The sequence below is a fragment of the Symphalangus syndactylus genome, chromosome 12, assembly GCF_028878055.3.
Source record: "Symphalangus syndactylus isolate Jambi chromosome 12, NHGRI_mSymSyn1-v2.1_pri, whole genome shotgun sequence".
NCBI lineage: Eukaryota > Metazoa > Chordata > Mammalia > Primates > Hylobatidae > Symphalangus > Symphalangus syndactylus.
This window is the reverse complement of record NC_072441.2, coordinates 43,278,435-43,290,724: the sequence shown is the minus strand read 5'-3', so window position 1 is coordinate 43,290,724 and position 12,290 is coordinate 43,278,435. Positions and strand designations below refer to the sequence as shown.

The following is a 12,290-nucleotide window of genomic DNA, read 5'->3' as shown; positions in this document are numbered from 1 at the left end:
TTTGTCTCTCATTCAGGAAATAGAAACCATCTGTGTATTATCCCAAGCAAAAATATAAAGAAATTTTTAAAAAATCCCTGACGTCAAAGAGTTTATAGTCTTTCAAATATATTACCTGGAAAAGTAACAATTTTTTTAAAAATTTTAAAATAGCATTAGGAGTGGGCCCGGTGCTATGGCTCACGCCTGTAATCCCAGCACTTTTGGAGGGGTACGTGTTGTCTGAATTATAAGTGAACTGACAAAGATCTGGAGGGAAACAGGCAGGCTCATGAAGGAGGTAGCTTTTATGCTGAGCCTTGTAGGAGATGCAGAATTTCAGCTGGTGGAGGCTTGGTCAAGGGTGAGGTGTGTGGTGGGGAGAGACTGGCATTGTCATGGTACCCTGAGTGATATACAAGGCTAAGAGATCAGGAGAGGCAGAAAACAGGAAAGTATGTTTGCCAAAAAATACAAATTCTGATCCATCGACATATTGTTAGTAAAGTAAAAATAAAATAAAATAAAAGAGTAAGAGCAAAGGAAAAACTATAGAATGTGAGTACATGTTTCTGACTCAAGACAACAAAAAAGGATGTGATTCAAAAGTTAAAGATGCTAAGAATCAGATTAGACCTTTGTATAATTACATAAAGAGTGAATCACTGATAGCAATGACTAATCACTACTTGCATGTAAAATATACATAAAGTGAAATACAGCAGAAATTTCTACCAGTGCTAGGATACACTGGTGTTAATCCTTACTGAGCACCTACTAGGTGACAAGAGCTGTCCTTTACACGCACTATTACAAGTAATCTGCACAGTGATCCAGCTAGGGAGGCTTTATTAACCCCATTATACAAGAGGAAACCAGCGTTCAAAGAAGTTGAATAATCTGAGCTCATTTGCACTCCTACTGTGCAGTAGAGTCCGAATTTGACAGCAGCTTTTTCTGGAGGCCATTCTCTTTACCCCATGCCAAACCAGAATGATTTATAGTTCAAAAGGAATCAAGTAGATTCAAGGATACCTCCATGGTTATGTAACCCTCATCAGTTGTAATATGCTTTCATGAGTGATCTGGAACTGGAGATACAGCCAACACTCCAGAAATGAAGTATAAAATCTTGGGAGTGTGTTACAGCCCATGAGACCATCATTGTCATGTCAGTGATAATAACTGATGGGCAGGAGTAAATTGTCCATAAGGTTAAGCTCTGGATCAGTCGTTTAAGAGAAATCAGTGGCAAGAACATGGGTTTTAGAAACAGATGGCCTTGATTCAAAATTGGAATTCTGTTATATGGAAAACGCTGGGCAGAAAACTTTATAATCTCTGTTTCCTCATATAGTCATTATGGTGAGTTAACAACAAATTTATATAGAAAAAATAAATAAGCAGCTTTGGATAATTAAAAAAAGTATATCATTAAGACTAAGGAGGCTTGGCTTCATTCAGGCACTAACTTAGCTGTATAGTCTTTGGCCAAGTCAGAAACTCTGATCTTCCTTCTTATGTAAAATGTGGATGGCACCATCTACCTTAGGGGTTCATTGTAAGAACCTGAGATAATGTGTATTAGGTATCTAGCATGCAGCTAGATTATGTTATAGAAATGTACCATATTAGATCATTAACACAATTCTTGGCAAAATAAATATAGTTTCCGCCTCATTTCATTTTAAACTTAGGCTCGCTCTATTATAATGTCATAGGTGACTATATCTTAATAATACTAGAGTGAGTATTAAAAAATCATAACAATTTGGTAAAAATTGAACACTTGGGAATTAAACATATTTCTAAGGTTGTATTGTTTTTTAAAAGATAAACTTCAAGGAAATAAAGTGCAACATTTTCATTCATTTATCTTACAGCTCCTAATGCATTATTTTCACTAAAAGCATTCCCTTTTAAAAACACATTTCATTAAAGTGCTTAATCTGAGAAATAATAGATTAGTGCTATTAATAAAGTCTTAATTTTATTAATAAGAAAATTGTTAAATATGCTTGGTATCTCTGATACAATTGTTGGGTTGATGGGTCCCGTCTGTGGCCAGTCTATTATGTGAACCACGGCAAATATCCATCTTTGCAAAACTGCCCTATATCCCCCTCAAAGGAAACAAACTGACCCCAAGACAGAATTTAAGTTAATCACTGCATAGTAAAGCAAACCAATTATAGCCTTGGCCTTCCCTATTAAAGCAAGTCACAAGAAATACAAATATCCTAGACTAGAGCTGTATACATTTAATGTTTGTTTACACACTCGACACATTGTTTATGAATTGAGCGAGTTTAGTGCAGCTCAGATTACGTTTTGGGTTTTCAACAAATTATTTAAAAATAAACAGAATGTATAAATGTATAAAAATGATTGGCTCTGGCGATTTTGCAGCGTTGTGCTAACCAAGAGGACTACTCCACTTTTACTCCTTTTTCGTCTAAATGGCATCTTAATGACCTGCCCACGCTGAAGCCTGATCCATGCTTTGGGAAACCATCACATACCTGTCGGGAAATGTGACTGTTGGTTAAGGCTACATTTCTCACACTACCGCGAAAGAAGTATGTGACTTAAATAGGGCTGCGATTTCCTTTACCTATTCCTTCCCTCAAAGGCTGCTTTAAATGGAGGTAATTCAAGCCTCCCCGTGCCAAACGCCGGCATTCCCACAAAGATGGATTGGTTCTTATTTTTTACTTTAAGGAGGATGGGAACCTGAAAATGTTTCCTAACGTTTGCTGAAGCTTTAACATGCTTAAGGAATTTGAAACCAAGGGAAGTTTGGCCGTAACACTGAAATATCCGCATTAGGATGCGGGCTAGGTGTCCGGCTATTGCAAAACTACGGAGGATGCGAGGTTTGGAAGAAACTGTTTGGACTTTGCTGTATACCGGGCAGGCGTGGGGGTTGGGGAGGGAAGAACCAGCTGATGAAGAAAAGAAAGGCATTCGTGTCCACAGAACACATCCTAAGGCTCCTGAGTTGCTAACTCCATCCCTAATCACCTCGTTGTTGGGAACCAGCTGGAAATGGAAAGATCAGCGAGCCTCGGCGTGGGATGAAGGCAGCGGTTTTGGCCTCAACCGCTGGCCTACACACCTGGCTTCCGGGACCCGCCCGATCAAGCTGAACCCCCTCCCCTCCGGTCCTGCAGGTGAGCACACGGTGCTCTCACGTTTCTTCGAGAAACCTTCCAATTCCTCTCCCGCCCCAAAAGTGCTAACTTCAAGGGTTCGGAGGTGGCAGAGGGGTGATAGACCGGAAAGGACAGGCCCCGGGGTCTCAGGGATTTTCGAGGTAGGAAAGAACAACGATCGCCCCAGCCACGGACGCATTTTCCCTCGCGGACCGCCCCCCCCCCACCCCCGCGCCCAGTCCGCAGGACCTGCCGCGGCCGCGCGGCGTTGGGCGCTAGGCTGAGGTCCTCGCGCGGCCGCCGGGGCTAGGGTGGATTGGGTGGGGTAGGGGTTGGCGGGCTCCTGAGCCGCAGTAGCGGAAGGTTCCCGGCACCACACGCCGGGCGGGCAACCACATTCTGCCTGTGTGAGAGCCTGGGGGAGGCAGGGACGCGAGTGAGGCGGGGCGAGTCCCGGTCCGGCGCGCCCAGCGGACCTAGCGGGTGGCCCTTTTCGGGCTGCCCCTCTCCGGGCTGCCCCCTCCATCCCTCCGCGGATCCCCCGCCCTTACCTCCGGGAGCGAGGGTGTCGACTGGAGAAGGTGCTAGGGAGCGGCGAGCTGCCTGGGGGTCGGGCTCAGCGGCTGCCAGGGACGGCGGGGTCGCCCGCGAGGTCGCTGCTCATGGCTTGTCGCGCCCGAGCACTGCGGCCGCGGCCACGGCGGCGCCCTCCTCCTCGTTCTCTTCGCGGGCTTCCAGCCGGGACGCAGCTAACGCCTCAGCCCCGCAAGCCCTCCTCCCCTCCGCCTCCCCGGCCGCGGACGGAGCCGCCTCCAGCGCCGCCCCGCGCGCAGCCCGGCCAGCGGCAGCCAGCGCCGCCCAGCGCCCGGCCCCGGGGTCGCCACCGCCCGCCGAGTCAGCTCCGCGATGCCAGCCCCGCTGTGACGCAGGCCGCGCTGCCCGGGAACTTCCTCCCCTGCAGAGACCACCTCGCTCCCGAGACTCGCCACGAGGGATGCCGCCGGCCGCCGGGGGCTTTTTCCGGGACCAGGAGAGAAATCCTCTCTCCGCTTCACGACGCGGCCACTCCCACCCCTGAGACGCCCACCTGGCGGGCTCTGCGGGGGGATTCGGCTGCGTCTAATACCACCTCCACCCCTCATCCCTCACAACGCGCGGAAAACCACAGGCGGCTGTGCGCACAGCGTCGGCTCAGCCACCGCAGCTCCTCCCCTGGGTAAGTTAGAGGGGAGCAGCCACCACTAAAAATAGCCCTTCTGGGAACTCCTCCGAAGGCCGGGGTCAGGATGAAGATAACCCCTCCACAGGAGAAGCGAAGGCCTCCTAAGAGAAGGGTGGGGAGGGGACGGCGGGATACAATAAGGAAGATGGAGAAGGAGAAAAGCAAAACCCAATATCCTTGGATCATGAAGCCCTTGAGCCCCTTGACAACCAAGTCTCCTTTCGGGCCGGAATCCCCAACTACACCGCCCCTGCAAGACGGGCTAAGCGGCAGATTCCAGGGAGACTCGGTTGGAATGCCCCGCCTACAGCTCCCGCATAAAGGAGTTGACGGTGCACAGTAAAACCACCTGTTGTTTAACGAGTATGGGGGGAGGGGTTCTCCCTCATTGACTGATCTGAACGGGCTTTTCTTCTCCCCGTTTTCCCACCCAATTTCAGGATGAAAAAGCAAACTCTGACGCCTTGAAAGCTGGCAGCTCTCTGTATGGGAAATCTCTGCCCAGTGAAAAAATGTACCGACAAGATTACTAAGTAACACAGTCTTCTGGGAATGCCTTATCAATGCCAGCTATTTGAAGAGCACCCAAAGTCAAACTAGTGCTCCGCGCTGGCAGTCTGGAAAAGACAGATATATGTGAGTAGAGAAACTGATAGACAACTAGTCGCTGGCCAGTTGGCCTGTTTTCATACTACAAGCCTTCAGAAAGCAGTCGCCTCCTTTTACCACGTTTCTATTTCTAAACCAAAATGAAAAGGACGTTTGTTCAAAAGATATTCTCTTGGGCTTTACATTGCTTTCCCCCTGCTCACTCAGCAAAATCCTACACTTTTTTCCAATTCCAGTGCTGCTGTTGGGTGTCCTTCCCAGAAGACAACCTTAAATCCTCTTAAGCCTTAGGAGCTGAATCTAACACCAGTCTTAATTAACCTACAAGAAGACAAAAATTTAGGTCGGGGCTTACCTCCTAGTCAGCAGATAGGAAAAATTCCTAGAGAGTCTCTGGGAAAAAGGCAAAGGCTAACTTTAGCAGTTTGCTAAAGAAAAAAAAAAAATTCAAGTACCTTGTAAGTCACCACAGGGTAGATGCAGCAATACTCTCTAAGGTAGCTTTTACCTCTTCAATTCTCTTACCTTACCTGAATTTAAACACAGTGAGGCAAGTACCAAGGTCACAACCCTCCTGTGGAGAATCTTATTTTGCACGGGCTTTCTGATACTCTTCTATCTTTGTACCGTTGGCACCTGACCACAAGCTTAGGCATCCCTGAAATGCTCCCTTGCTACCCAGTGTCAAGGAACCATTGAACCTTAGACTTTGTACTCAGGTGAACCAGGATTAAATCCCTACTCTTCCAGTGTAAACTTAGGAAATTTGCTGTTCTTTTTAATCTGCCCCCTCCCCCACCACCCACATCCCCTTATCATCCCTATAGGTATAGCACTACAGGGTGCTGTGAGAATTAGCTAATATGCTCAAAGCACCAAGAACAGTGCCAATCACTTTGTAAGTAGTCAGTAAATGAGAGCTACTATTGTACTTAACTACTCTTCACTGAAAGCAAAAGAACCAGGAATAGCAAAAAGGTTTGGAAACCTGGGATCTGAATCCCCTGCAAGTTGAGTCCACCCCAAGTTGCTTTAGTGCAATACTTTTGGCTCCTCTGTGTCTGCCTTCTAATTGGATCAACTGGGTAGTTCTTCACGTGTAGGCAGGTGATTCACATGCACATTAATGCTTGAAAGCCACTAGTCTAAAAACTATGCTACACTGCTTAGTTCACCTTTTCTTATTTTGTAGCATGTAAAACTTAAATCTAGTGATCTCACCTCAGTCCACCTAATTCACATTAACATCCACACTTAGCAAGCTCTCTGTAAAGGACTGGTAGAATTAGCAATCAGTCAACTTGAGTGAGGGTCTTAGAGAAGTACAAGGCTTATTTTCCGACTTCAGGGTGTTCATAGTTCATGGGAGAGGGAATCATGCATACACACAAACTAGAATAAACCATTTTGAAGCAAATGTGCTTGAAGTTCAGCACATCTCCAGAAAGGAGACGGTACTGTGAGCTAGATGAACTGGGTGCACAGTCTCCATCTTGACCTTCCACTTTATACCCAATTCCTTAGGCTAAATTTTGACATTCTAATTGGACTTCCAGAGTTAGTAGTTCCCACACTAAAGACTACGTAATTACAAGTTAGCCATGTACAGGTTGGTGATAGAAGCAGAAGTAGATATTTCTGGGCTGTGCAGAGCTGTGGTAAGGGATTTGGAATGAAATAGGTCTGGGCTTAAATCTTGTATCTCTAGCTATGAACTTCAGTTTCCTCATCCGTCTATTGGAATATACCTACCTTTTAGGGTTATGGTGAGACTTAGAATATCTGTAACCCCTCTAGTGGGTTGTATGGTAACAGCAATTATGTTACATTGTTGTTTTGTTGTTAGCTGTAAGAAAACTCAGGCTGGGCTAAGTTGTTCCTTGAAGGCATAATTAATTAATTAATTAATTGTTTCTGAGATGGAGTCTCACTCTGTGTGATCTCCGCTGACTACAACCTCCGCCTTCCAGGTTCAAGCAATTCTCCTTGCCTCATCCTCCTGACTAGCTGGGATTATAGGCGCCCACCACTATGCCCAGCTAATTTTGTATTATTATTTTTTTTTAGTAGAGATGGGTTTTCACCATTTTGGCCAGGCTGGTGTCAAACTCCTGACCTCAGGTGATCCACCCACCTTGGCCTCCCAAGGTGCTGGGATTATAGGCATGAGCCGCCATGCCTGGCCTGAAGGCATAATTTAAAAGTCACCTTCTCTATGAAGCCTCCATAGGTTCTAGGCAAGTGTAACTCTTCCTTCCTTGTGTGACCACAGCACTTACCATGGTGTGCTCTCATTTGTCTCTTTACATGCCTCTTCACTACAGTCTGGGAGCCTCTCCAGGGCAGGGCTGTATCTTGATTCACTCTTATGTCCATTATCAACACCCTGCACAGGACCTGATACTAAATATTGAAATAATGAGTTTTTAAATGTTTCAATTTCTTGTATTGGTTCTGACTTTCAGTATAACTCATTATACTACAGGCTCTAAAACCTGAACCCTTTAGCTCATAAATAATTCATACTAAATTTATGTATTATGTATATGTATCTGCTTAAACCTTGATGATGTCAATGCTGGGATTGTTCTTTCAGGCCAACCTGCTATTCTTGTTTTGTTTTACATTTGATTTCAGTTGATCTTGCCTGGTAAGAGTGCAAGTAAAATCTACGTTCTAAACCAAAATCATCAGCAGGATTTTACACTGCATTCTCTATCCACCCTGTGCACATCTGCTCCCCAGACCATTTCTGAGCTTTGTGGGAAGAGGCTGAGCTAAAAGAAAACGTTGTTGTTTTAAGTTTCATCTGTTTACACTGTTGCAACTATTAGCACTTTCTGAATTAATACCTGCAAGATAAATGCCACCTTTAGCAACAGCTTTGAAATCCTTGACTCTATGCCATTAAAAATGCTAAGACAGGGAAAAATAAAACCTTCTCTAGAAAATTCTTTTGCCCAGAAAGTTGCCTGGAGGTAATGTCAAATGTGGACTTGATCCCAAAATGGCAGTTGAATTTGTACCAGAGGAAATGGTGGTCTATTGGGGCTAAAACTGATACCCCAAAGTGAAGGAATAAAAAGCAACCTCAGAAGCAAAGTCTCTGTCTAGTTTTCTCCTGCCCTCTTGTCTCTCACTCTCTTATTCTCCCTTGAAGCAAGCCATAGAAACTGGGATCCTTCTTCCCCGAGGTGGGTCATGTAAACCAGAACCTTTTCTCCAAAACCAGCCTTAAAGCCTAAAAATTTCACTCTAATCTTCTCCTTCCCTTCCCTTTCTCTTTCTTGCTAACTGCTGGCAATAAAGAAATTAAGACTCTCATTCCAGTGGGGTCCTACCCCATACCTGGGAGGAAGGAATGTCATCCCGAAAGGCCAAGAAGAAATGTGAACAGACAGGCCTTGCTGGGTTTCACCATTCAGCCTATTAGCACTGGATCATACCCCTTTTGTCCAATCATATTTCTATACAGCTTTCCATACTTCATTGAATCCAAGCATAAAAATGGGCCAAGAGCAGGTGGCTCATACCTATAACCTCAGCATTTTGGGAGGCCAAGGTGGAACATCACTGGAGCCCAGAAGTTACAGGTTACAGTGAGTTATGATCAGGACATTGCACTCCAGCCTGAGCTACAGAGTGAGACCCTAAATCAAAAATAAAAATAATAATAAAGGAATATTTGCCCCTATATCTTGGGGTCTTCATTCTGAAGTCTCCTGTGTCACATAAAACTATGATCAAATAAATTTGTTATGCTTTTCTCTTGTTAATTTGCCTTTGTTAGAGAGGTGTCAGCTGTTACTCTTATGATAGGAAGGAAAGGAATCACCCCTTTTTGCTCCCTACAGCACCAAGGACCTAAAAATAGGATTCTATAAAACTTTGAATCAGATTCTTCTAAAACCAACCTTATTTATTTTACCATCCCAAGACAGAATTGTTTGCTCCCACTAACTTGTGAAATTTTCTTTGGAAATAGTAAAGAATAAACACTTATGAGGTACACACTATGTGCTAAATGCAGGTTGAATATCGGTTATCGAAAATGCTTGGGACCAGAAGTGTTCTGGATTTCAGATTTTGAATATTTGCACTACACTTACTTACCAGTTGAGCATACCAAATTCAAAAGTCTAAAATGCTCCAATGAGAATTTCCTATAAGCCTCATGTCAGTGTTCAGAAAATTTGGAGCACCTCAGATTTGGGATACTCAATATGTAATAGCTTTATATGCATGGTCTCATTTATTCACCATAGCTATCCATTACATAGGCAGTATTATTTTCTCATATTGACAGATGAGAAAACAGAGGCCCATTGTAATCCAGTAGCTAGCCAAAGGTCACATAATCAGTGAGTAGAAGAGTTGAGATTTGGGTCTAGGCAAGTCTATTTCAGGGTTGTCATGCTTACTCACTACTTAATCCTATAGGAAAGGAGTATTTATTTTTAAATGGAACCCATCAGTTATTTCAGTAAGGTTAATAATGTACTTTTTCAGTATTTCAAAATTGCATTCATTTGTGCTTTTTCCACCAGTGTACTCATATCCCATATGTGCCTTCATGAGCTGGTTTTACAGCTTACTCTTTAATTGAAAAGCACTTTATGACTGAAAGCAAGCTTCTTAATGAAAGATCATAATGTGTCCGTGGCTCCGAGTTAAGGCAACATGAATTATAACCAGACAGAGAGTCTCATTCTTAGAATTATTGTTCAGATGGGTCAAGGATAGATAAGTAACTTTGACATGAGAAATATTATTATATTGTGATATAATAAGAAATATATATATTGGTCATTGTCTATGGTTCCTGGCTTACAGCTTCTAAAACTCTTGTAATTTCCTCAGTGATTAGAGATATAGGATCATTTCTGATTATATTTGGGTTTTGTCCTTAGTTCCTGAAATAGCTCCAGATAAAGGTGAAAAAAGTGTCTTTTGTTACTCATAAGATGTCTCCTTCAACCACACCTGGGTTTATGTTAATGAAGCAATTTTTGGAAAGCCCCTAGATAACTGCAGGATGGGAGCTGGTTGCTATGGAAACTTAAACGTGTGTGTGTGTGTGTGTGTGTGTGTGTGTGTGTGTGTGTGTGTGTGTATGTGTGTCTAGACTAGAGGGTTGGAAGTTTCAGCCCCACCTGAACCTTTGACCTTTTGGGAGTGGAGAGGAACTGGAAACTGACTTAATTACCAATGCTGATGATTTAATCAATCAGGCCTATGTAATGATGCCTTTATAGAAACCCAAAAGGATGGAGTTCAGAGACCTTCCAGGTTGATGAACAAGAACACATTCACCTGCTGTAGGGGTGGGTGTACCCCAAAACTCCACTGATACGGAAGCTTCTATACTCAAGACCCTTCTGGATCTTACCCTATGTATCTCTTCATCTGGCTATTTATTTGCATCTTTTAATATATCCTTTGTAATAAACTAGTAATCTAGAAAGTAAACTTTTCCTGAGCTCTGTAGGCCACTCTAGTAAATGACTAAACTTGAGGAGGAGTTATGGGAACCTTTGATTTGTAGACAAGTTGGACAGAAGTGGTATATATCCTAATATAACATGGGAACCTGCCACTTACGATTGGTGTGTGAAATTGGGGGATGGGGAAGCAGTCTTGTGGGACTGAGCCCTTAGCCTGTGGGGTCTAATGCTATCTTCAGGTAATATCAGAACTGAGTTAAATTATAGGATACCAGTCAGTCAGTGTCCACTGGAGAGCTGAATTATTGTGAGGAAAACCCCACACATTTGGTGGCTAAAAGTATTGATGTGAGTAGTAGCATATAGGAGTTTTTTCCTATATACGTATGTAGTGTAAGTTTAAAGTAAAAAGTTTTGTATTGTCAGGAGTGACTTCTTTGCACCTAAATATCACTGCTATAACTGTGTTACTAACGAATAGTTGCTTGCTTTTATGTATTCGGCACCTGCAGCTACTGTTCTAAAAAGTTTGCATGTGTTAACCTACTAATTAAATCTACAAATGACTGGCTGTACCCATGAAGTGAGTTATTCTAAAGACAATGGAACATTTAAATGGCTTAGAAATTTTTTGATTAAAAATACATTAATAATATCTCCTAAAGAATGTGACTGATTTTTTTTCCAGGGCTTAATTTTTCAGTCTTTTCATAACACCATATTTTATTATGCATACACAATATGCCATAGAGCCTGTCAGATCACAACAACATTGAATTGCCTCAAATTTCAGTGGCATCAGCCCTGACAAAGCATCTGATTTTAAGCCTAAGCAATTGTTGCTTTGTTTTGAATGAGAAGCTGTCCTCTCTTTGAGGCATGAAGATCCATGGCTGAGGAAACATTATCACGGTAGTGAAATTGAAGATGCTCTTGTTACTCACATAAACATGATTCTCTCTTTGGAAAATTATTGTAGACGGTGCTTTGTATGTTTAGGAAATGCCGTAGCCATGCCCACATGCTCTCTCCGTGAAAGCCACCACCCATCCTGAGGTATGATGCATTTTTTATTTGAGCATTTTTGGAGCTTATTTCTTAGTTTCCTGAATCCACTCATATTTTTGTCTCTTTATGAAACAACATCAGCAACAACAAAGCCTGATTTCCCTTCTCAGTGTCAGTGATAGTATTAATGGCACTTTTGCTGTTAGTGAAAAGAACATAAGCTGGAATTGATGAGACCTGGATTCCAGTCATATTTCTGTCATTGACTAACTTTGTGACTTGGGACAAATCTCTTAATATCTTTGCATCCTCAGTCCTCATCTGAAAATGAGAGGATTAGGAAAGATGTCTTCTTAGGGCTTGTTTGGTGTGAGAATTTTATATATAGATATTAAAATTATACATGTTTATCCTCCTTAGATTTCAGTCAGTAATGGATATTACCACCAGCCTTTAATCAAGGAAGCCGGAAGTGATCCATCACTGCTAGCTGCTATCTACAGGAATTCTGTCTACAGGCAGGGCAGACCAGTCAGTTAGTATCTTCCCAAAGTACCTTGGTCTTCCACCATCCATTCCCACTGAGAGAGCCGTTCCTCTAGTGAGGCATTTCTAAGCAGCTGTCCATTGAACTCTACCCCTTGAGATATCCTGAGAAATAGGAATCTACGGTCAAATTTGTTTGGAAAGTAGTATATCCTCCTTGAAGATTCACAATGCATATTAATATGCTTAGGGCTCTGAGAAGTCCTGTATTAAAAATTCTTGTTAAACTTTGCTGAACCTAGCATTTCTTTAACTTCACTTGGCCATGGAGCTATTTCCTTTATTACACCTATCAACATTCCAAAAGAATAAAATTCCTTAGAATAG

At 43.1% G+C, this 12,290-nt stretch overlaps 2 protein-coding genes across 2 annotated transcripts in view; one reads left to right on the top strand and one right to left on the bottom strand.

The window, feature by feature from the left end:
* The window catches only part of LRRC8C (leucine rich repeat containing 8 VRAC subunit C), an 84,612-nt gene extending 80,611 nt beyond the window's left edge, over positions 1–4,001 (bottom strand). Inside the window, exon 1 of the mRNA XM_063625337.1 lies at positions 3,686–4,001. The gene's annotated coding sequence lies outside the window, so the exon portion shown is untranslated. The remainder of the gene's footprint in view (positions 1–3,685) is intronic.
* On the top strand, positions 2,810–9,484 carry LOC134734816 (basic proline-rich protein-like). The gene is made up of 3 exons (XM_063628207.1): positions 2,810–3,401; positions 3,606–4,350; positions 4,797–9,484. The coding sequence occupies exons 1-3, from the start codon at positions 2,810–2,812 to the stop codon at positions 4,822–4,824; spliced, it is 1,365 nt and encodes a 454-aa protein (XP_063484277.1). The 3' UTR covers positions 4,825–9,484.
* The last annotated feature ends 2,806 nt before the right edge of the window (positions 9,485–12,290 follow it).